Here is a 26,256-nt window from a genome sequence, read left to right on the forward strand (position 1 = left end):
ACAAGAAGAGAATAGAAGCTTTCGAAATGTGGTGCTACAGAAGAATGCTGAAGATTAGATGGGTAGATCACATAACTAATGAGGAGATATTGAATAGAATTGGGGAGAAGAGAAGTTTGTGGGGCAACTTGATTAGAAGAAGGGATCGGTTGGTAGGACATGTTCTGAGACATCGAGGGATCACCAATTTAGTATTGGAGGGCAGCGTGGAGGATAAAACTCGTAGAGGGAGACCAAGAGATAAATACACTAAGCAGATTCAGAAGGATGTAGGCTGCAGTAGGTACTGGGAGATGAAGAAGCTTGCACAGGATAGAGTAGCATGGAGAGCTGCATCAAACCAGTCTCAGGACTGAAGACCACAACAACAACAACTGATTACTTACAGTGAATCGAGTTTTTGGCGGACATCTGCGTTTCCCCTCACCTGGTCACATGCTGGAGGTTGAACTAAAACTTAGATTATGGAACATAAGCACATTTTCATGTTCGCTCTTTTTTCTTCTGTCACTAGCTGTAGACATTTTACCGAAAACACTGATTTGAAGTCATAACTACAGTGTGTTCACCTCATGTCCCTTCCAGTTTGGTTTGTTTATGTGCATGTTGCCAATCTAAAGAATTATATGCTGAAAACTAATGTTTGTTTATTGCTGTCCTCATATCTTTATGTGTGTGTGGCTAGCCAGTGATAGTTATAGAAAGTTGAAAGAGAATGCAGTAGTTGTCAGACAGTGGTTGAAAGATTTGGTGTTCAGCTGATTTCAGTTCTGGTTTAAATGTTTCGTGGAGAAGTGCATGGAATAGTAAATTCACTGCTTACATTAATCGATAAAATAGCAGAATAGCATTTCAACAGATGATTATTATCAGAATACTATCACCCAACCCCTTTGTCCTCACTCTTTGACGCCTCATAATGTGTCCTGTCAACTTACCCCTCTTGTAGTCAAAGTTGTGCCGTAATTTCCTCTTCCTCTTCCTGCTCTAATTCCGTTCCTCTTCTTTAGTTACACGATCCTCATATCTAATCTTCAGCATTCTTATTGATCACCACGTTTTGAAAGCGTCCATTGTCTTCTTGACAGAACTGTTCATAGCCCACGTTTCACTTACATACAAGGCTGCACTCCACACAAATACCTTTGTAAAATTGTACCCAATCATTAGAATTTATATTCGATGTGAACAAAGTTTCTTTTTCAGAACGCTTTTGTTGCTATTCACAGTCTTCATTTTATATCCTCTCTACTTCTGCCTTCTCAATTACTGCTTCCCTTGCAAGTCATTAAAGTCTTAGAAATGCAGTTTGGTTTCTGTACAAGTTGTAGATAATCTTGTGGCCCTATGTTTTAGAGCTTCAAAGAATGTTTTAATTAAGATTGTCAAAATCTTTCTCTAAACATGCAAATGCTATAAACACAGTTTCGCAGTTCTTCAGTGTGTCTACTTAACTAAGTGGTAGGATCAGTATTGCCTTGCGTGTTCAGACATTTCACAGGAATCTAACATTGTGCTTATGTTAGTTTGTACAACCCCTCCCCCCCTCCTCTCTACAAATTCCTTCCACTTTCTAGCCTTCTCTTATTTACTTAGTTCTGGCTTGCCAGATGAGTCCTTGGCAGTTGCTTCTCCTTTGAGCAAAGTTTTCTTTGTTCTTTCTCATTTTCATTCCCCTGTTTTCCAAGTGCAAAATCGCGTTGCAATTTTGGACTTTCTGTCAACGTCATGTTTAGACATTTCTATTTCCCATGGCCTACTTTATTTGCTGCATTTTTATATATTTCCCTCGTGTCAAATTTAATATATCACGTTTTATCTAACGATTTCTACTGTACCTTCTTCCCGTTCACATACTCTGCTGCATTCACCACTTTTTCTCTCAAAGATATCCATTCGTATTCTAGCGGATTCCTTTCTCTGTTTCAGTCAGTCGTTGCATTACGGTAACTTTAAGATTATCGAAAAACTGTGGGTCTTGACTTATTCAAGTTCCATTTCCTTAATTTGCTACCGTTTACTGTCTCTTTAGTTGTAAACCGCAGCTCGTAACCAATAAATTATTGTAGGTTTGCGTCTGCACCAGGAAATATCTTATAATTTAAAATCTGGTTTCGAAAACTTTGTTCCAAGTATGTATTATTCTTTCATGATTCTTAAGCAAGGTGCTGGCGATGATTACATTGTGCCCTGTGCTAAATTCTATCAGGTAGCTTCCACTTTCATCCCTTCCCCCAAGTCTTTGTGATTTTAGTGTTTTCCTGTACCTGCTACCGTATCACACTTTAAATTTTTGTCTCGCTTAACTATCTGAATAATCTCTTTTATCGTACATTGTTTCAATGTGTAAGGAGATAGTGAACAATTATGAACGGTAGTCATAAAATCTATTTATGTTGAAATGAGAAAACATGAATAATGAAATATGTAAAAGAGTACATTGTACAGAAAATGAAAAATTTGTATGTCTTCACCCAGCTTCGTCTTTCCTTCATGTAGGTATAAGATATAGTTATTCAAACACACCGGTCGTTTCAGTGGGTCCCTCCCCGTACCTCAGTGGCTGTTCGTCATTGGCTACCGCTAGCGTCTGCCGCTTCCAGATGGGAACGCCAGTTCCGCGAGCCGCCGCGTCAAAGCGGAAAACGCTTGCCGCTGCCGTTGCCGCACGACGCGCTGCCGCGCTCTAGTGGGAACCGGCCTTAATGTCGTGTAGGGCCCCCGCGAGCACGCAGAAGTGCCGAAACACGACGTGGCATGGACTCGACTAATGTCTGAAGTAGTGCTGGAGGGAACTGACACTATTAATCATGCAGGGCTGTCCATAAATCGTAAGTGTACGAGGGGGTGGAGATCTTTTTTGAACAGCACTTTGCAAGGCATCCAGGATATGCTCAATAATGTTCATGTCTGGAGTGTTTGGTGGCCAGCGGAAGTGTTTAAACTCAGAAGAGTGCTTCTGGAGCCACTCTGTAGCAATTCTGGATGTGTGTGGTGTCGCATTGTCCTGCTGGAATTGCCCAACTCCGTCGGAATGCAGAATTGACATGAATGGATGCAGGTGATCAGACTGGATGTTTACGTACGTGTCACCTGTCAGAGTCGTATCTATACGTATCAGGGGTCCCATATCACTCCAACTGCACACACCACACCATTGCAAAGCCTCCACCAGCTTGAACAGTCCCCTGCTGACATGCACGTTCGTGGATTCTTGAGATGTGTGCACACCCGTTCACGTTCATCTGCTAGATACAATTTGAAACGAGACTCGTCCGACCAGGCAACATGTTTCCTGTCATGAACAGCCCAATGTCTGTGTTGACGGGCCCAAGCTAGGCTTAAGGCTTTATGCCGTTCAGTCATCAAGGGTACACGAGCGTGTCTTTGGCTCCGAAAGCCCATAGCGGTGATGTTTCATTGACTGGTTCAAATGGTTCAAATGGCTCTGAGCACTATGGGACTTCTCAGGTCTTCAGTCCCTTAGAACTTAGAACTACTTAAACTTAACTAACCTAAGGACATCACACACATCCATGGCTGAGGCAGGATTCGAACCTGCGACCGTAGTGGTCGCGCGGTTCCGGACTGAAGCGCCTAGAACCGCTCGTCCACTCCGGCCGGCTCATTGACTGGTTAGCACGCTGACACTTGTTGATGGCCCAGCACTGAAATCTGCAGCAATTTGCGGAAGTGTCGCACTTCAGTCATGTTGAACGATTCTCTTCAGTCGTCGTTGGTCACGTTCTTGCAGGATATTTTTACGGCCGCAGCGATGTCGGAGATTTGATGTTTTACCGCATTCCTGATGCTCACGGTACACTCATGAAATGGTCGTACGGGAAAATCGCCACTTCATCGCTACCTCGGAGATCCTGTGTTCCATCGTTCGTGCGCCGTCTGTAACACCACGTTCAGACTCTCTTAAATCATGATAACGTGCAGTTGTAACAGCAGTAACCAATCTAAAAACTGCGCCAGACACTTGTCTTCTATAGGCGCTGTTGACCGCAGCGCCAAATTCTACCTGTTTACATATCTCCGTATTTGATACGCATGCCTATACCATTTCTTTGGTGCTTCAATGTACACAGTTATTATTTATTTAATTATTTACATATTTTACGCCCTCATAGGAGCACTTTATTCAATCTATATACATTTCAGTCTTAATACTAGTTGTAGATTTGGCTTTCCTCGTCTCCTCCCAAATCTTCTTCATCCTTTCTGACCTGGATGTCCTTTCTTCTTCAGTTATGGTGTACTTTTTCAGTTCAAATGTCTTTAGTTTAAATCTCGTGTCACTGTATTTCAGGATGTTCCTCTCTTTTCTGTCTTCAATTTGTTGCATTGTCAAGCCTAACTCGTCTAAACCATCTTGAACTTCTTTGAACTAGTTGTTCTTGGTCTTCCTTTTCCAAAAGTAGATGAACTGTTTTTTCAGTAGCCTGGTTTCTGGTAGTCCGAAAAGGTGGCAGAAAAAAGCAACCCCCCTTTTCCGCATTGTGTCAATTATTGACTCAGTTTGTCGGTATACAACTTCGTTAGGTAATAGTCGCCACTATCCCTCTACTTGGTATTTTTTGTTTATAATTGTTCTAAGGATTCTTCTGTCTGCCTTCTGTAGTTTGTCTGTGGTTGATTTGTCGTTCATCTTGAAAAGTGTTTCACTAGCATATATTGCTTCAGGTTTAATAGCAGAGTGATAGTGACAGAGTTTTGCGTTTATCGAGAGACATTTCTTCTTCTAAGTTGGCCAGTTAATGCGTTGCGCTTGTTTCAGTTTAGTTGTTCTGTTTTCTACTGACATTTTCTCGTTTGAATTCCAACTTATAACCTCCCCGAGATATTTCAATTTATTTACAGTTTTAATTTGTTTGTTATCATTCAGTGTAATGGCTGGTGTTTCGACCTTGAAGGATGGCATCATTTTTGTCTTTTCAAACGAGATCCGTAGTCCGACTTTTAGTGCTGTTTTTTGTGTTCTTCAATTTGGTGTTTAGCCTCTTCCACGCTGTTTGCGCGCAGCGCTAGATCGCCAACAAAGCCCAGGCAATTGAGTTTGATATTGCTGCCAATCTTTACGTTTGGTTGGCATTTCTTATTCCACTGTCGCATGACTTTCTCCAGTGCGCTGTTAAATAGTAGTGGGGACAGACCATCCCCTTGTCGAAGTCCCGTCAGGATTTCAAATGATTCAGATAGTTCCCTCTGAATTTAACTTTTGATTTAGTATTCTTAATGGTGATTTCAATAAGATCAACGAGTTTCAGGTGCAATCCAAATTCCGTGAGGATTTTAAGTAGTGACTCACGGTGGATACTGTCATATGCTTTCTTGAAGCCAATAAAAGTGGTGACCAACTTCTTGTTTCTCACACTTTGTTGTTTCATGATCCATTTAAGACTGATAATTTGATCTGGACAGCTTCTTCCAGGACGAAATCCTCCTAGATATTCTCCAAGTTCTTGGTCGAGTTGTTCCTGATTTTTTGTAAAGATTATTCTAGAAAAGATCTTATATATAGCATCAAGCAGCGAAATCCCTCGATAGTCTTTTGGATCCGATCTACGACCCTCTTTGTGTATTTGATGGATTATAGCTGTATTCCTCTCATCTGGCATTTTTTTCAGAGTTCCGCATGTCTACTGTGTGCTTATGGTTGTTCTGAAGTGTTTGTTTATTTGTGTTCTTCCACAGCTCTGCGACCAGTTAATTCTTCCCTGCTGCTTTGTAGTTTCTGAGCCACCTAGTTGCTTCGTTCCCTTCACTGAGATCTGTTGGTGTAATCTTCTCTGGAAGTGTTTTGTTTTTTGGATGTGGTTCGAAATCTAGGTATTCTTTTGGTTCCTCGGCATTTAGTAATTCTTTGAAGTGATCAGGTAGAATGTTGGCGTTGTCTTGTGCGCTAGTTTCCCATTTTTATTTTTCATCACGAATGTGGTTTTTGATTGATATTTTTCGAATGTCCTATAATATTCCCTTGTTTTATGTTGTTTGAATGATTCTTCAATTAAGCTTAGGATTTCTTGTTGATGTTCTCTTTTGATTCTTCTGATTTCCTTGGCCGTTTGTCTTCTGGCAATGATTAGCTCTCCTCGAGATTTTCATTTTTCTTTTTCTGGTCTTTCAGTCATGCTTTGTGCCTTTTCTGTATTGCTTTATCACATTCTTCATTCCGCCAGGCATGTTCTTTCTTCTTCTGACAGGGGCAATCTCTTAGGCAATGTTTTTCAATTTATCAATAATCGTTCCCGGTTCGTCGCTTGGAACTGTTTTGGATCTCTCTGAATACAACAACACATTGTTTATTAAATAGGTAGGGTCATATTTCCTCCTCATAGTGGATTTTGATGGTTTGTTTTTCTCTCTTGGGGTTAACTTAGTTTTTATCTTCGAAATGTAATGATCTGAATCGATGTCCACCCCACGAAGGACGTTATAGGTTTCCTTGTGGTACTTTTTTGCGACATGGTCCATTTGACACTCCCCCGTTTTAACACTAGGGCATTTCCAGGTCATTAACTTGTGCGGTCTTCTCTTAGATCTCGTAGTTTCGAGAATAAGTCCATGATATATGCAAAGTTCGACTAGTCTTTGACCATTCTTGTTTGTCAGTTTATAAGCTGGCCATTTACCAAGAACAGTGCGATATTTTCTTTCTTTCCAAATTTATCCATTGAAATCTCCAAGGGGTGGGTGTCAGGGATGACTGATATCACTTGGTCCAGTTCTTCTCAAAATATTTTCGTCCCTTCCTTATCTTTCATGTTTTTGTCATTTGTTATGGTTGCCGTTCCTGGGGAATTCGACGAGAAGTCCTATACTGAGTATAATATGCTATCATGAACCAGAAATCCCATTCCAAATTGCGAGACACTTTTTATTACTCTTTTTCCCGGAAGTCCTTTGTCGAGACGGTATCCCCCGGTTTCAGATGGGTCCTAACCTACGTTTCGAAGTTTCTGAAGTTAAAATTTTGAGTTGATTCGTTACGTCTGTTGAGTATTTTTATTAACCAGTTTTCGTTATTGAATTTATATGTAATGTTGCAAAGAATGAGAATTTTCCGGGTTTACTGAATTAAAGTCTCTGTCTGTTACGCTGCCAGATGCTCCGACTCACCACAACCTTCTAAGTGGCACCCACCGTATCCGAGTGGTGTCTTTTCTTGGACCCACGATGCTGTCTATCCAAGACTTTGGATTCTTTGTTAGACGACTCTTCAAGTTGGGTTGATTGTCTGATCAATGATCAATGTCCTACCGTGGTCAGGATTTACGATTCCAGATGTGATCTGGAAAAGTGATAAATGAAACACGATGTAATGATGAATGATATTGTGGCGTGTGTTTGGTCCGCGAGAGGTATTTTATTTTTTATTTCGCTCAAGTCTCAAGTCCGCCAGTGCGCTGGTTAGACCCCCCCCCCCCCCCCCCCCCCACGTCCGCCACCTGGGCCGCACTACGTCGGAATATCACCTTATCACCTTTCTGCCTGCTACAAAAAATGTAGTAGGTTCGTGGCATGTATAGTTATATATTGTATATATTTAAAAAAAATTTGCCTATGTCGTTCAAATGTTCATTAGAATATCGTGTAAAAATTTGAGGTAAATGGTTTAAGAGCTTTTCAAGAGCTTTGTTAATAATGTTTACCCCTTATACTTTACAATATATATATATATATATATATATATATATATATATATATATATATATATATATATATATATATATATATATATACACTCCTGGAAATTGAAATAAGAACACCGTGAATTCATTGTCCCAGGAAGGGGAAACCTTATTGACACATTCCTGGGGTCAGATACATCACATGATCACACTGACAGAACCACAGGCACATAGACACAGGCAACAGAGCATGCACAATGTCGGCACTAGTACAGTGTATATCCACCTTTCGCAGCAATGCAGGCTGCTATTCTCCCATGGAGACGATCGTAGAGATGCTGGATGTAGTCCTGTGGAACGGCTTGCCATGCCATTTCCACCTGGCGCCTCAGTTGGACCAGCGTTCGTGCTGGACGTGCAGACCGCGTGAGACGACGCTTCATCCAGTCCCAAACATGCTCAATGGGGGACAGATCCGGAGATCTTGCTGGCCAGGGTAGTTGACTTACACCTTCTAGAGCACGATGGGTGGCACGGGATACATGCGGACGTGCATTGTCCTGTTGGAACAGCAAGTTCCCTTGCCGGTCTAGGAATGGTAGAACGATGGGTTCGATGACGGTTTGGATGTACCGTGCACTATTCAGTGTTCCCTCGACGATCACCAGTGGTGTACGGCCAGTGTAGGAGATCGCTCCCCACACCATGATGCCGGGTGTTGGCCCTGTGTGCCTCGGTCGTATGCAGTCCTGATTGTGGCGCTCACCTGCACGGCGCCAAACACGCGTACGACCATCATTGGCACCAGGGCAGAAGCGACTCTCATCGCTGAAGACGACACGTCTCCATTCGTCCCTCCATTCACGCCTGTCGCGACACCACTGGAGGCGGGCTGCACGATGTTGGGGCGTGAGCGGAAGACGGCCTAACGGTGTGCGGGACCGTAGCCCAGCTTCATGGAGACGGTTGCGAATGGTCCTCGCCGATACCCCAGGAGCAACAGTGTCCCTAATTTGCTGGGAAGTGGCGGTGCGGTCCCCTACGGCACTGCGTAGGATCCTACGGTCTTGGCGTGCATCCGTGCGTCGCTGCGGTCCAGTCCCAGGTCGACGGGCACGTGCACCTTCAGCCGACCACTGGCGACAACATCGATGTACTGTGGAGACCTCACGCCCCACGTGTTGAGCAATTCGGCGGTACGTCCACCCGGCCTCCCGCATGCCCACTATACGCCCTCGCTCTAAGTCCGTCAACTGCACATACGGTTCACGTCCACGCTGTCGCGGCATGCTACCAGTGTTAAAGACTGCGATGGAGCTCCGTATGCCACGGCAAACTGGCTGACACTGACGGCGGCGGTGCACAAATGCTGCGCAGCTAGCGCCATTCGACGGCCAACACCGCGGTTCCTGGTGTGTCCACTGTGCCGTGCGTGTGATCATTGCTTGTACAGCACTCTCGCAGTGTCCGGAGCAAGTATGGTGGGTCTGACACACCGGTGTCAATGTGTTCTTTTTTCCATTTCCAGGAGTATATATATATATATATATATATATATATATATATATATATATATATATATATTAAAATGTATAATCTAAGTCTGTTCGGATGTTAATTAGAGTATCCTGTAAAAATTTGAAGCAATCTCGTCCTTTTCAAGATTTTTGTAAGAACATTAACCCTCTCCTCTACGTTAAATATATATTTTTATATTACATACATTAAAATGTGTAGCCTATGTTTGTCTATGTTCATTATAATATTGTGTAAAAATTTGAAGCAAATCGGCGAAAAACGTTTCGAGATTTTTGGTACAACCTTTCCCTTTTATACATTACATATATACAGGGTGATCAAAAAGTCAGTATAAATTTGAAAGCTTAATAAACCACGGAATAATGTAGATAGGTAAAAATTGACACACATGGTTGGAATGACATAGGGTTTTATTAGAAGCAAAAAAAAAAAAAAAAAAAAAAAAAAAAAAGAAAATTCACAAAATGTCCGACAGATGGCGCGTGAAAGAACTCTTGCGCGCGTCGTTTGGTGATGACCGTGTTCTCAGCTGCCACTTTCGTCATGCTTGGCCTCCCAGGTCCCCAGACCTCAGTCCGTGCGATTATTGGCTTTGGAGTTACCTGAAGTCGCAAGTGTATCGTGATCGACCGACATCTCTACGGATGCTGAAAGACAACATCCGATGCCAATGCCTCACAATAACTCCGGACATGCTTTACAGTGCTTTTCACAACATTATTCCTCGACTACAGCTATTGTTGAGGAATGATAGTGGACATATTGAGAATTCCCGTAAAGAATATCATATTTGCTTTGTCTTACTTTGTTATGCTAATTATTGCTATTCTGATCAGATGAAGCGCCATCTGACGGACATTTTTTGAACTTTTTTTTTTGTTCTAATAAAACCCCATGTGATTCCAAACATGTGTGTCAATTTGTACCTCTCTATCTACATTATTCCGCGATTTATGCAGTTTTCAAATTTATTCTGACTTTTTGATCACCCTGTATTTAGATATCACATATATGAAAGAAATATATAACACGCGTCCGTCCGAATGTTTATTAGCGTATCGTGTAAAAATCTGAAGTAAGTTGGTGAGCCGGTCAGAGTGGCCGAGCGGTTCTAGGCGCTACAGTCTGGAACCGCGCGGTCGCTACGGTCGCACGTTCGAATCCTGCTTCGGGCATGGTTGTGTGTGATGTCCTTAGGTTAGTTAGGTTTAAGTAGTTCTAAGTTCTAGGGGACTGATGACCTCCGATGTTAAATCCCATAGTGCTCACAGCCATTTTTTAAGTTGGTGATAAATTTTCGGGACTTTTGGTAACAACGTTAAACAACGACTTGTCTTTATATAGTAGAACTGAAGATATACTCCAGTTTCGATCTGCTTATCACTAGCATAATCCATTAGCACCACGCCATGGCAATTTCAAATACCACTCAGCATTACTTTACTTGATGATATTGGGGCCTTCGCCTTTTTAATGGTAAATTTACAAATTTCTACCACTAGCCTTGCTCCTTCGTTTCCGTTGAGAGTGATACACTAAGCACTCGTCCATGGTGATCAGGCCGCTAAACACGTCACCTGGACTGGCCTGACACAGCCGCGACATTCCCGCTGTGCCTCGGGCCGGAGGGCTTTTTCAGCGGGTGTGAACACTGGTGGAAACTCGTGGGAGGCAACGTACGCTACGTTCAAAATACCATGCAAGATGTTGAAAACATCACTGGTGACTGTGTTTCACTTTTTCGACTATCGCCTCTATTGTATTACACCGGCCATCGGATGACTTATAGTGAAATGAAATGTGTGTATGGCGTTATTTGCCTGTAGACTCCATCTGGGGTGTTCCGGCTGCCTAGTGCAAATCTTTTATTTGACGCCACTTCGGCGACTTCGCACGTCTATGGTGACTGAATGATGTTGAGCACAGCACAGATAGTCTCGAGCGGTGAAAGTTCCAGATGCGGTCGGGAATCGAAGCCGAGGCTCCGTGATCGAGCGATAATCACAAGACCACGACACTGCTATGATTCCTAGTTCTTCACAGTAAGCTCGTCTGCCACTTGGTTCTATGTGATTCATAATTGTTTAACCACACTGGAAGCGTCGCTACGCTTAACTACAGTCTTATGAGGAGCATTGTTACTGTACACTGCCTGCTGCAGATGGCTTGTTACAGAATTGTTCCACATCATACGCAGAAAACGAATTACCACTCTGTGCTCCACCTTGTGGAGCGCTGCGTGTTTGTGTCTTGGATCTTCTAACAGTGCATTGAGGTATTCCTAGATGTAACGATTCACATCAGTATACAAACACATTATTTCAGAATTCATATAAAAATTATAACTACAGACAGTAATATCTTCTTGATCGTATAATCTAGTAACATACAAACGTGCATCTTCTCACTCAATGGTGCACAGTCTAATATCTATTCCCACGTCCAAAAAAAGATTCCAAACCCGTGTTAGACATAATACAATTCTTGTCTGTCCTGATTGACCACATCACACAGGAAACAAAAATTCAAAATAATGCTCCTCCTCTGTGCTCTCTCTGCTGCTCCTTGCAATGTCTGCAGAAAGTCGTGTACAATCCCATACCAAGGAAAGAAATCACAGAGTGTAGGGAAAACACTAAAATCCTGCACTACAGGGTTTCCTGTTATGTGAGGAACACCACAGCTCAAAGTATTTTCAGTACCAATGATAAGACCCAGTTACTAGACAACATTAAAATTAGTTGTCCTGATTGTGGTAAGTTTTATATTGATCGTTACGGCAGAGACACAGCGGCTGGTTCGCTGAACACGTACTAAGTGAGGCCCACACTACCAGCCACAGCGACGAGTCGTCCAATTAGCAAAAAAATATTAAAAATTCAAGATGTTGGAAGCCCTAGAAATCAACAAACATAAATGAAGAAACACTTCCCCTCTTTTAAATTTTAGTTGCAGTCTGTTAACTAAGATCGTGGTCGGGTTAATCAGTAGGAAAATGTGTTTGACAACAAAGTGAAATATATACAGGGCTATTACAAATGATTGAAGCGATTTCATAAATTCACTGTAGCTCCATTCATTGACATATGGTCACGACACACTACAGATACGTAGAAAAACTCATAAAGTTTTGTTCGGCTGAAGCCGCCCTTCAGGTTTCTGCCGCCAGAGCGCTCGAGAGCGCAATGAGACAAAATGGCGACAGGAGCCGAGAAAGCGTATGTCGTGCTTGAAATGCACTCACATCAGTCAGTCATAACAGTGTAACGACACTTCAGGACGAAGTTTAACAAAGATCCACCAACTACTAACTCCATTCGGCGATGGTATGCGCAGTTTAAAGCTTCTGGAGCCTCTGTAAGGGGAAATCAACGGGTCGGCCTGCAGTGAGCGAAGAAACGGTTGAACGCGGGCGGGCAAGTTTCACGCGTAGCCCGCGGAAGTCGACGAGTAAAGCAAGCAGGGAGCTAAACGTACCACAGCCGACGGTTTGGAAAATATTACGGAAAAGGCTAAAGCAGAAGCCTTACCGTTTACAATTGCTACAAGCCCTGACACCCGATGACAAAGTCAAACGCTTTGAATTTTCGGCGCGGTTGCAACAGCTCATGGAAGAGGATGCGTTCAGTGCGAAACTTGTTTTCAGTGATGAAGCAACATTTTTTCTTAATGGTGAAGTGAACAGACACAATGTGCGAATCTGAGCGGTAGAGAATCCTCACGCATTCGTGCAGCAAATTCGCAATTCACCAAAAGTTAACGTGTTTTGTGCAATCTCACGGTTTAAAGTTTATGGCCCCTTTTTCTTCCGTGTATCTGGACATGCTGGAAAATTAGCTCATGCCACAACTGGAGACCGACCGCGCCGATTTCATGCTTCAACAGGATGGTGCTCCACCGCACTTCCATCATGATGTTCGTCATTTCTTAAACAGGAGATTGGAAAACCGATGGATCGCTCGTGGTGGAGATCATGATGAGCAATTCATGTCATGGCCTCCACGCTCTCCCGACTTAAACCCATGCGATTTCTTTCTGCGGGGTTATGTGAAAGATTCAGTGTTTAAACCTCCTCTACCAAGAAATGTGCCAGAACTGCGAGCTCGCATCAACGATGCTTTCGAACTCATTGATGGGGACATGCTGCGCCGAGTGTGGGAGGAACTTGATTATCGGCTTGATGTCTGCCGAATCACTAAAGGGGCACATATCGAACATATGTGAATGCCTAAAAAAACTTTTTGAGTTTTTGTATGTGTGTGCAAAGCATTGTGAAAATATCTCAAATAATAAAGTTATTGTAGAGCTGTGAAATCGCTTCAATCATTTGCAATAACCCTGTACATACATCATACGTGAACAAAAGAAACATGCAGTTACAATTAATGATACGTCCACTCACACGGAGCATCGATAATTGCTTGGCATCTCCGAGGCAAGATTACAACCAAATTTTGCACTTACATGTAAGAAACCTCCACGTTTGTCGAATATGCGTTGACAGCTGTTTCAAAGTAAAAATCTTTATTCCTTGCAACTTCTTTTTGATGTAAGACCATAAATTGTCTATAGGATTATAGTCAGGCGACTGCGAAATTCAATCCAGAACCTTCACACCATTCTCTTCTTGTATATCTCAGTCATGAATTCAAAGTACTCTAATGGTTTACGGACGTCTATGAAGGCCAAAGATTCCTTCTAATGTACTGTGAAAGAACTAACGTGATACGTTTCACCATTAGTGAGTACTGCCGAACATGCTCTTACTTAACAGACTGTAATCCTCACACTTTCCTGTCCCCAGCTCGTGGTCTAGTGGCTCACGTTGCTGCCTCTGGTGGATCACGGGGTCGCGGGTTCGATTCCCGACCGGCTTGAGGATTTCCTGTGCTAGGGCACTGGGTGTTTGTGTTGCCCTCATCATTTCATCGCCATCAGTTGTGGCTAGAGTGGACTGTGTGAAAACTGGGACTTTGCACGGCCGCTGATGACCGCCCAGTTGAGCCCCCCACAAAGCAAACATCATCCTCAAAGTTTTCAGTGCTTCTGACAATGTCTGTTCCTCTCTATTCCTCCTTTTTCCTATATTTATTATTTTATTGTGGTTGCCTATGTGCTCCTTACATTCTGTTCTTACAATTGTGTATTCAGTCTTTTACTCTGTTCCTGTATGGCTTTCAATATGTAATACCTATTCAGTCTATTCCTTAGTGCTCTTGTCAAGTACTAATTTTATTTTACTGGGATTGTTAATTTAATTTTAATTGCTATACAGGCACTGTTTTCCATTTCAATGTTAACTTTTTCCTGGTATGCTACCTTGATATTTATTTACTGTTCAATTCTTTACTGCATTACCACTGCACTGTCACAAATGACCTTCACTGTGTGTTTGTGACTCACTCTAGATGAGTAACATCTTTCGAATGTTGCTAGTAAGTGTTGTAATTTCTTTGACGTCGATGGTCGTTCAAAGTCTGATGACGGCCTTGTAAGCCGATAATAGGTTAACTAAGTAAATTAATCCACTAGAAGATACACAGTATTGTGATTTTCATTTATAAATTTGTTGTTCCACCAACAAGCGACGAAAGAATCAGTTAACATAATAACACGTATCTGCGAACAAACAAAAATTAAAGCCGTAAATTTATTTTTTCGAGGTGATAACGCGAACTCTTAGGTGTGATCTAGGCTTTCCTATCGTATTAACAGTTTGTACTGTTGTCGTGTGTCCAGCCGGGTGCAGTCGTTTTCGCAACACGATATTTCGAGAGGCAAGGGATGCTGTCGAACTACCAAACAAACACAAACAGCACAAACAAAAATGTTGGGCTATCCTTCGTAGACTGAAGAGAACCAATCTGGTAGACCTTGCACTTGCATACATTGTAGACTTTGTTCAACACAGCATGGTATGCTTGAAGATAGTTGCCCTGTAACAACTACAGTGAATTTTCCCTCGTTTCATAATTTATTACGAAGGAAGGAAGTTTGTAATCAAGAATGGTTGCGGTTTTGAACTGAATAACGCTGTAGACAGATCGGATGACTTACCAGCAGGTGGCCGTCGTCGCGCAAGACGAAGCCGGACGCGTTGCCCTGTGTGCTGTAGGTCCTCAGGCTGCAGCGCGGCTTACGGGCGCGTACCACAAAGTGCTTCGGGGTGGCTGTACGGTCCTGTAAACATACCATCCGACACTCAGTCCTGTTCGCTGGGAAACGTGCCAGAAACAACGCTCTCTTTTTATTTTATGTTTGCTTTATACATGACGGTTCGTACTGACCAGTGTAAGGAAACGAGATGGCAACAGTGTGCAAGAAAGCTGCTGTCACCGTCTTCTTTTAAACGGAGTGGCGGGGTTGGACGATGGAGGAGAGGCAGTAGGGGAAGATGTGGCTACTCATACTTGAGAGGAGGGATGTTTTGAATGGACAGAGAATCCGCGAGGAGAGAGTTTGGTGTGAAATAGCGAATGCTCAATATCAAATTAATAGCCCAGTGGGCAGTTTTGAGTAATAGGAAGCTATTAAAAAAAGAGCATAACACTGTTAAAGGCATCTCTATAATGTATGAATATAACATCAGTATTTTTTAACTAGGGGAAATGGCCTGACGTGTCATGTAAGTTCTGGCGAACGCCGATTGCCTCAGTTCAAAATCGTGGAGTTATGTGTGGTGCAGACGCCAGTCCGCTAAATCCTATGTGACGCTCACTCTGGTAGAGGAAGGACTGCCATAGGTGCTATACGAGACTGACTGAGCCCAACTGAGGATGAAAAATTACGTGGAAGTGTGGTGTCTAGATTTAGATGCGCACTTTCTTACTATCTACACTCCTGGAAATGGAAAAAAGAACACATTGACACCGGTGTGTCAGACCCACCATACTTGCTCCGGACACTGCCAGAGGGCTGTACAAGCAATGATCACACGCACGGCACAGCGGACACACCAGGAACCGCGGTGTTGGCCGTCGAATGGCGCTAGCTGCGCAGCATTTGTGCACCGCCGCCGTCAGTGTCAGCCAGTTTGCCGTGGCATACGGAGCTCCATCGCAGTCTTTAACACTGGTAGCATGCCGCGACAGCATGGACGTGAACCGTATGTGCAGTTGACGGACTTTGAGCGAGGGCGTATAGTGGGCATGCGGGAGGCCGGGTGGAAGTACCGCCGAATTGCTCAACACGTGGGGCGTGAGGTCTCCACAGTACATCGATGTTGTCGCCAGTGGTCGGCGGAAGGTGCACGTGCCCGTCGACCTGGGACCGGACCGCAGCGACGCACGGATCCACGCCAAGACCGTAGGATCCTACGCAGTGCCGTAGGGGACCGCACCGCCACTTCCCAGCAAATTAGGGACACTGTTGCTCCTGGGGTATCGGCGAGGACCATTCGCAACCGTCTCCATGAAGCTGGGCTACGGTCCCGCACACCGTTAGGCCGTCTTCCGCTCACGCCCCAACATCGTGCAGCCCGCCTCCAGTGGTGTCGCGACAGGCGTGAATGGAGGGACGAATGGAGACGTGTCGTCTTCAGCGATGAGAGTCGCTTCTGCCTTGGTGCCAATGATGGTCGTATGCGTGTTTGGCGCCGTGCAGGTGAGCGCCACAATCAGGACTGCATACGACCGAGGCACACAGGGCCAACACCCGGCATCATGGTGTGGGGAGCGATCTCCTACACTGGCCGTACACCACTGGTGATCGTCGAGGGGACACTGAATAGTGCACGGCACATTCAAACAGTCATCGAACCCATCGTTCTACCATTCCTAGACCGGCAAGGGAACTTGCTGTTCCAACAGAACAATGCACGTCCGCATGTATCCCGTGCCACCCAACGTGCTCTAGAAGGTGTAAGTCAACTACCCTGGCCAGTAAGATCTCCGGATCTGTCCCCCATTGAGCATGTTTGGGACTGGATGAAGCGTCGTCTCACGCGGTCTGCACGTCCAGCACGAACGCTGGTCCAACTGAGGCGCCAGGTGGAAATGGCATGGCAAGCCGTTCCACAGGACTACATCCAGCATCTCTACGATCGTCTCCATGGGAGACTAGCAGCCTGCATTGCTGCGAAAGGTGGATATACACTGTACTAGTGCCGACATTGTGCATGCTCTGTTGCCTGTGTCTATGTGCCTGTGGTTCTGTCAGTGTGATCATGTGATGTATCTGACCCCAGGAATGTGTCAATAAAGTTTCCCCTTCCTGGGACAATGAATTCACGGTGTTCTTATTTCAATTTCCAGGAGTGTATTTATCTATTCTCTTATTTAGAAGTTGTTTTTGTCAAAATGTTGTAATAAATTTATTTTCATCAAATGTGGACGAACGTTTACTGTGCCTTTTGATACGTAAGAATCAGTATAGCTTGTCAACAAATTTAGTGCCTGTGTTAGTCTGTTGTTCGATTTTGGAATAACCGTGCTCGGAGGCAGCCCAATAACTAACACAAAGAGTATGGATCGGCATGAAATTTACGTAATGAGAGATAATTACTACTTGCAGTACTGGAATTAAAGTATGGGTTGTTGTTGAAACAGTCTTCCTCGTAGCGTACGGAAAAGACAATGCAACGTATAAAAATACAAATACTGAAGGCGCAAAAATGAATAACGTATCTATGATAAATGCATCTACGATAAATTTTCTTACTCTGTCGACGTAGATCTTTAGACTGTCTGATTTTGCAACAAACTTAGTGCTGAACAAAAAGTAAATTGTTCAATTATTACACAAATATGTATTTAATAGAAGTCAGTATTGAGTTACGCTGACATCATTAATTTGCCTCCAATTCTCTGCGGTTGCCGATCGTACTGTCCATCAACTAAATCTTGATGATTAGCACATATATATGAGATTTTAAGATGTCTCGCAGGATGGAAGAAATTACTGCCTCTTCTTATGACAGCAGGCAAAAGTCATGCTTGTGAACGAAAATTGACGTAATAAATAAAAATATTCTTGCGGCTATGATAACTCTGAAGATATATTTTTTCTTGCAGTTTTATACACACATAGCATTTACTACACACATTGTTGGCGTACGAATAGAAATTGCACGTCCTTTTTGTGTGAGATCTAAAACATAACAACTCTCAAGCGAAATTCTGTTAAAAAATTGAATATTCTCTGGACATTTCTGTTACAAAGATTATTTTATAAGCCTATCTTTGCCGCCTTCTGCGGCAATGTACAAATTTCTTATTACTAATGAGGAAAATAAAAAAATCATGTAAATTGATAACGAGAGAAAATAAAAAAAACTAATAAGGTATGATATTGGGAGCTACTTGTTTAGGTATTACACATGACCTACTTCCAATTGACAATATGCAGTATGTTCGTAGGAAGGTGGATTCATGCTGTGACATTAAGAGCGGCGTCACTTACGAGAGTAACCCCAAAAGTAAGGTCTCCTATTTTTTTATAAGTACACAGACCTGTTTATTTCTACAATGGTTTACATCAGTTTACAGCTTGAACAGTTAGCTATTTTTCGACATAATCACCATTTCTGTCGATGTATTTTTGTAGACACTGTGGCAGTTTTTGTACGACCATGTCATACCAGCTCGCCGCCATGCTGTTCAGGAAATTATGAACCTCTTCTTTCACCTCGCCGTTGGCGCTGAATCGCTTTCCGTCAAATGTTCTATTAACCTATGGAACAGGTGATAGTCACTGGGCGCCAAGTCAGGACTATAGGGCGGTTGGGTGATTATGTTCCACTGAAAATGTTGCAGGAGAGCAACGGTTTGCCGAGAAATGTGTGGGCGAGCGTTGTCATGGAGAATGTGTACGCCCCTGCTCAAAATTCCTCTTCTCTGGTTCTAAATTGCCCGTCTGAGTTTTTTCAGAGTCTCACAGTACCCGTCGGCGTTAACTGTGGCCCCAGCGATTCAGCTCCGACAGAAATGGTGATTAGGTCGAAAAATAGCTAAATGTTCGAGCTGTAAACTGATGTAAACCATTGTAGAAATAAACAGGTCTATGTACTTATAAAAAAATAGGAGACCTTACTTTTGGTATTACCCTCGTATTTCTTTCTTTTCTAGGTAGTAAAACCCAGCGGTGATCCTGTTATATAAATATCGAATAGCGCAGACGAAGGAGCTCTTGGAAAGTGAGGATGTTCGGGGAATGGACTGCACTACTCCTTTCACCGACTTAAATCCCAGCGGGCACGTGACAAATACATTGAGGAGACGTATCGCAGAGCGTCCACATGCACCCACGACTATCCAATTGTTGTTAATCGGGCTGGTGGAGGAACTGTACTCCCTGCCACAAGAACTCCTTACCAACGTTGTGGCCAGCAGCGGAGGGCGTTGCAGAGCATGCGCTGCCGCCGGTGATTGTCACACACCCTATTAAGAACCGTATCCCTCCCCTCTTGTAATTTCTATGGACTTAATGCCATGAGAAATGTCCGCGTATTGCATCAGGCAAAAAGAGTGACAGAAGAGTTGCAGCTCGACGTATCTTGCCTTCAAAGACGGCATAAGAAGCAAGGAAAGACCCCAGTACGCCTATAACTGCCAAGATAGTCACGCAACGACTACGTTCTATGGCAGCAATAATAATTTTAAGAAGACCAAAACAGTGACAACAATATCACAGCACTTTTCAGAACACTTAATCTGTGCGGGAATGTTAGTTGGAGGGGATAGTTGCAACCTGGTCTCCATGTATCCTCGAGGCAGCAGCCTGAAGGCGGCTGACCGTGGCCAACAGCACGCTCAGCTGCTCGCGAACCGCGGCCAAATGCGCCCGCACACAGCTCATATTTTGCGAACCACGGATGAAGGGTATCAGACGGTTGCCATATTCCTTGACTTCCGGAAAGCGTTTGAGTCGGTGCCCCACTGCAGACTCCTAACTAAAGTACGAGCATAGGGGACTGGTTCCCAAGTATGTGAGTGGTTCGAAGACTTCTTAAGTAATAGAACCCAGTACGTTGTCCTCGATAGTGAGTGTTCATCGGAGGAGAGGGTATCATCTGGAGTGCCCCAGGGAAGTGTGGTAGGTCCGCTGTTGTTTTCCATCTACATAAATGATCTTTTGGATAGGGTGGATAGCAATGTGCGGCTGTTTGCTGATGATGCTTTGGTGTACGGGAAGGTGTTGTCGTTGAGTAACTGTAGGAGGATACAAGATGACTTGGACAGGATTTGTGATTGGTGTAAAGAATGGCAGCTAACTCTAAATATAGATAAATGTAAATCAATGCAGATGAATAGGAAAAAGAATCGTGTAATGTTTAAATACTCCATTAGTAGCGTAGCGCCTGACACAGTCACTTCGATTAAATATTTGGGCGTAAAATTGCAGAGCGATATGAAGTGGGACTAGCATGTAATGGCAGTTGTGGGGAAGGCGGATAGTCGTCTTTGGTTCATTGATAGAATTTTGGGAAGATATGGTTCATCTGTAAAGGAGACCGCTTGTAAAATACTAATACGACCTTGTCTTGAGTACTGCTCGAGCGTTTGGGATCCCTATCAGGTCGGATTGAGGGAGGACACAGAAGCAATTCAGAGGTGGGCTGCTAGATTTGTTACTGGTAGGTTTGATCATCACGCGAGTGTTACGGAAATGCTTCAGGAACTCGGGTGGGAGTCTCTAGAGGAAAGGAGGCGTTCTTTTCGTGAATCGCTACTGAAGAATTTTAGAGAACCAGCATTTGAGGCTGACTGCAGTACAATTTTACTGCCGCCAACTTACATTTCGCGGAAAGACCACAAAGATAAAATATGAGAAATTAGGGCTCGTACAGAGGCATATAGGCAGTCATTTTTCCCTCGTTCTGTTTGGGAGGGGAACAGCGAGAGAAGATGCTAGTTGTGGTATGAGGTACCCTCCGCCACACACCGTATGGTGGATTGTGGAGTATGTATGTAGATGTAGATGTAGATGTAGATGTAGAGATCGATGACTGTCTGCTAAGACTAAAGGATATTATTCACCTAGGACGAATTAAGCCTCTTCTGTACTCCACTGATGAACCCTCTGCTGGTTTGCAGAGTATCCATGTAGTAGTAGATGTAGATAGTAGTCCATCCAGAATCGGAGAGTGTCAAAGGAGTTGCCGGTCGACAAGCGGCTAGAGCGTCGTCACGGGTTCTTTCTGTATAGGTGCATTCTTAAAATCTCCATATATACAGGGCAATGTCCTGTCTGACTGACCGAATCATCGGCCAGCCCAATTACAGAAAATTAAAATTTGGACAAGGTGTGGATCGTATATTGTAGGCCTAGTATTGAACGGATTTTCCGAAATTCCAACCGTCTTTTTTTGAGTCATCAGTCTTCTGACCGATTCGATGAGGCCCACAAAAGATTCCTCTCCTCTGCCAATCTTTTCATCTCAGAGTAGCACTTGCAACCTACGTCCTCAGTTATTTGCTGGATGTATTCGGATCACTGTCTTCTTCTAAAGTTTCTGCCCTCTGCAGTTCCCTCTGGTTCCTTGGATGTCATTCCCTGATGTCTTAGCAAATGTCCCATCATTATGTCTCTTCCCCTTGTCAGTCTTTCTTTCTTTCTTTTGCTTGTGCCATTTGTCCTGCGGATACACAGGGTGGGCATTGTTAATCGGATGTGGCGATGTTAATTGAAGGGGTGGCCGGATGCCCTTCCTGCCCACCCTGTACCCCCCCAGGAAGGAATTAGTGTACCCCAACTGTCCGCGACCAGTGTAATCCATGGAATAATACGAAGGTGTTCAGATGTCTGCGAGCCGTGTATCTGAGGCGGGACGTGGGGCCCAGCCCGGTATTCACCTAGGGGGATGTGGAAAACCGCCTTAAAACCACATCCAGGCTGGCCGGCACACTGGCCCGCGTCGTTAATCCGCCGGGCGGCTTCGATCCGGAGTCCACGAAGCAGCGCGTTAGCGCGCTCGGCTAACCTGGCGAGTATCTCTTCTCCTTGTCAGTGTTTTCCACATATTCTCTCTCTCCGATTCTGCGCAGAACCTCCTCATTTCTTATCAGTCCGCCTAACTGTCAACATTAATCTGCAGAAGCACATCTCTTCTGTTCCGGTTTTCCCACAGTCCATGTTTCACTGCCATACAGTGCTGTGTTCCAAACGTACACTCTCAGAAATTTTGTTTCTCAATTTAAGGCTTACTTATGATACTAGTAGACTTCTCTTGGCCAGGAATGTCCTTTCTGTCAGCGCTAGTATGCTTTTGACGTCTTCCTTGCTCCGTCCGTCATAGCTTATTTTGCTGCCTAGGTAGTAGAATTCCTTAATTTCATCTACTTCGTGGCCATCAATCCTAATGTTCACTTTCTGCTTCGTCTCATTACTTTCGTCTTTCGTCGATTTACTCTCAGTCCAAGGGGATGAAACAGGGACTAGATTATTTTTTGAAAAATGTCGCTGTTAAAGTAATTTTGAAGCTAGACCTACGAAAACCGGTATTTGGTTTCTCGGTCAGAAATAAAGAAATGCGTGTTTTTACATTTTTGGAAATTTATCCCTGCGATGGTGAAATAGTGGGTGAAAGCTTTTTTCGAAAATATACCGTTATTAAAGAACTATTAAAGTATTTCAAAACCACATCTTTAACATTGGTATTTGACTTCTGGGTTACAAATGAAAGAAAAGCACCTGTTTGAGTTTTTTTGGAAATTGAACCCCTACGGAAATTAAATTAAGGATCAGAATTCCCCCCCTCACCCCCCCCCCCCCCCCACGCCCCAATGAACCATGGACCCTGCCGTTGGTGGGGAGGCTTGCGTGCCTCAGCGATACAGATAGCCGTACCGTAGGTGCAACCACAACGGAGGGGTATCTATTGAGAGGCCAGACAAACGTGTGGTTCCTGAAGAGGGGCAGCAGCCTTTTCAGTAGTTGCAAGGGCAACAGTCTGGATGATTGACTGATCTGGCCTTGTAACACTAACCAAAACGGCCTTGCTGTGTTGGTACTGCGAACGGCTGAAAGCAAGGGGAAGCTACAGCCGTAATCTTTCCCGAGGGCATGCAGCTTTACTGTATGGTTAAATAATGATGGCGTCCACTTGGGTAAAATATTCCGGAGGTAAAACAGTCCCCCATTCGGATCTCCGGGCGGGGACTACTCAGGAGGATGTCGTTATCAGGAGAAAGAAAACTGGCGTTCTACGGATCGGAGCGTGGAATGTCAGATCACTTAATCGGGCAGGTAGGTTAGAAAATTTAAAAAGGGAAATGGATAGGTTAAAGTTAGATATAGTGGGAATTAGTGAAGTTCGGTGGCAGGAGGAACAAGACTTCTGGTCAGGTGACTACAGGGTTATAAACACAAAATCAAATAGGGGTAATGCAGGAGTAGGTTTAATAATGAATAGGAAAATAGGAATGTGGGTAAGCTACTACAAACAGCATAGTGAACGCATTATTGTGGCCAAGATAGATACGAAGCCCACACCTACTACAGTAGTACAAGTTTATATGCCAACTAGCTCTGCAGATGACGAAGAAATTGAAGAAATGTATGATGAAATAAAAGAAATTATTCAGATTGTGAAGGGAGACGAAAATTTAATAGTCATGGGTGACTGGAATTCGAGTGTAGGAAAAGGGAGAGAAGGAAACGTAGTAGGTGAATATGGATTGGGGCTATGAAATGAAAGAGGAAGCCGCCAGGTATAATTTTGCACAGAACACAACTTAATCATAGCTAACACTTGGTTCAAGAATCATAAAAGAAGGTTGTATACATGGAAGAGGCCTGGAGATACTCGAAGGTTTCAGATAGATTATATAATGGTAAGACAGAGGTTTAGGAACCAGGTTTTAAATTGTAAGACGTTTCCAGGGGCAGATGTGGACTCTGACCACAATCTATTGGTTATGAACTGTAGATTAAAACTGAAGAAACTGCAAAAAGGTGGGAATTTAAGGAGATGGGACCTGGATAAACTGACTCAACCAGAGGTTGTACAGAGTTTCAGGGAGAGCATAAGGGAACAATTGACAAGAATGGTGGAAAGAAATACAGTAGAAGAAGAATGGGTAGCTTTGACGGATGAAGTAGTGAAGGCAGCACAGGATCAAGTAGGTAAAAAGACGAGGGCTAGTAGAAATCCTTGGGTAACAGAAGAAATATTGAATTTAATTGATGAAAGGAGAAAATATAAAAATGCAGTAAATGAAGCAGGCAAAAAGGAATACAAACGTCTCAAAAATGAGATCAACAGGAAGTGCAAAATGGCTAAGCAGGGATGGCTAGAGGACAAATGTAAGGATGTAGATGCTTATCTCACTAGGGGTAAGATAGATACCGCCTACAGTAAAATTAGAGACCTTTGGAGAAGAGAGAACCACTTGCATGAATATTAAGAGCTCAGATGGAAACCCAGTTCTAAGCAAAGAAGGGAAAGCAGAAAGGTGGGAGGATTATATAGAGGGTCTACATGTAATGTCTCTTGCAGCGGTCTCTCCGCGATATTTGCAGAAATTTTATAAATTATATAACTCAGTACATATCTCGAAATATCTCTTCTTATCTTACCGATTCCTAAACTTTAATATACGATGATTATCAATGCAAAGTAGTTTCAAGCCCTATTATTCCTTGGAGCGTCCATTTACTCCATGGAATAGCTTCTCTGCTATCTATGTTTTCTCTTATAAAAAGAAAGAAGGAGTGCTTGCCGATTAGCCGTGAAAGAACGAAGATGTATATGTATGTATTGTTGAGCTAGTCGCCATCTTGATGAGATTCTGTATGAGAAGGAATTTAATACATGAACTAAACAAAAGTAAGTGTTTTCGCGTATTATTTAACTGATTATTATTGACAGTGTCTGCTTACTACGCTGTGTTGCACGGGATCAGTGGGGAACGTCTGATTTACACTGGACGAACCTGCCGTTTTGTATGCTCAAGATATCCAGTTTATTACTTCAAATAAATAGGCTAACACGGTCTTACCAGCAGTTCTCCGGTCTTCCCCATGTGATCACCGAAAGTTAATAATTATTACAAATGTTTTCAGGAGATCGACTGACAATTTTCGTCGCACCGAGACTTCGAAATTGCTTCACTGCCTTATGGATTTTAAGTTAAGCTCAATTTAAGCAGGAGAGAACAGTATTGAACTGTGTGGATGTGATAAGCCTGCTTTGTGAATGAAAATTTCCTTAATATACGCATGTTTTTACTATCCTGATCAGTGAAGCTAAATCAGACCGGTGTGAGAGAGGTTTTTTAAATTTTAGATCCCACAAAAAAAAAATATTAAATTTGGCTTCACTGTGACAGGACACATTTTTGAGCATTACTTAAACATTATGTGAAATTTATGTTGCATGTGTACGAGAGAAAAGAAGACGAGGCCTGTTCCAGAAGTCACAATTTCGCCACAACGTACGAGAACGTCGTTGAGGCCAGGAAATATACAATTAAAATTTTGTAGATAGAAATTTAGAATAACTATTTAAATGTCTATCGGTTTGAATCAGATTGATTGAGTGACTGTTGGGTTGAACTTTAGACAGGAAGTGTTTATTATAAGTGAGTATTATGCAAAGTTTAGGTCAGTGACATTGTTAACTCAGATGCGTGTGACTTTATATATTTGTTGTTCTGTGTATTAATGGTTCTTACTAGGGCGGCTTATAAAATGGCAATGCAACAGCAGAGCGAATCACAACAGCCCTCAGCTGTTTCTGAAGTTAGTGAATCATTAGACGCTAGCTTAACTGAAGTAGTGCCTAGCCCCACAATAAAGCGTAAGTGTTTCGATGTCATCTGAGCAGGACGAAATAAACCCATTGACTGTAATCATGCAGCAGTTAACACTGATAGCCAAAAATGTAACAGACTTAACTAAAGCGCAAATAGAGACTAAAAGGGAATTAACTAAAGGGCAAATAGAGACTAAAAGGGAAATGAATGAACAATTAGCAGCCAATCAAGTGAAAGTGGAACAATTAGCAGCCAATCAAGTGAAAGTCCAGGAGCAATTACTAGCTAATCAAACAAAGTTGAATGAGGAATTAGAAGCTAATCAAGCGGAATTAAATAATAAATTAGTAGAGAGTTTTCAGAAACTTGATAAATTAAATAAAACT

General features: G+C 43.2%; 1 protein-coding gene across 1 annotated transcript in view; it reads right to left on the reverse strand.

Annotated features, from left to right (window-relative positions):
- The window catches only part of LOC124712130 (probable G-protein coupled receptor Mth-like 3), a 297,280-nt gene that overhangs the window by 131,858 nt on the left and 139,166 nt on the right, over nt 1-26,256 (reverse strand). The window contains exon 5 of the mRNA XM_047242429.1: nt 15,234-15,356. Coding sequence (XP_047098385.1) covers nt 15,234-15,356 — 123 coding nt within the window. The remainder of the gene's footprint in view (nt 1-15,233; nt 15,357-26,256) is intronic.

This window comes from Schistocerca piceifrons, chromosome 8 (genome assembly GCF_021461385.2).
Source record: "Schistocerca piceifrons isolate TAMUIC-IGC-003096 chromosome 8, iqSchPice1.1, whole genome shotgun sequence".
Taxonomy (NCBI): Eukaryota; Metazoa; Arthropoda; class Insecta; order Orthoptera; family Acrididae; genus Schistocerca; species Schistocerca piceifrons.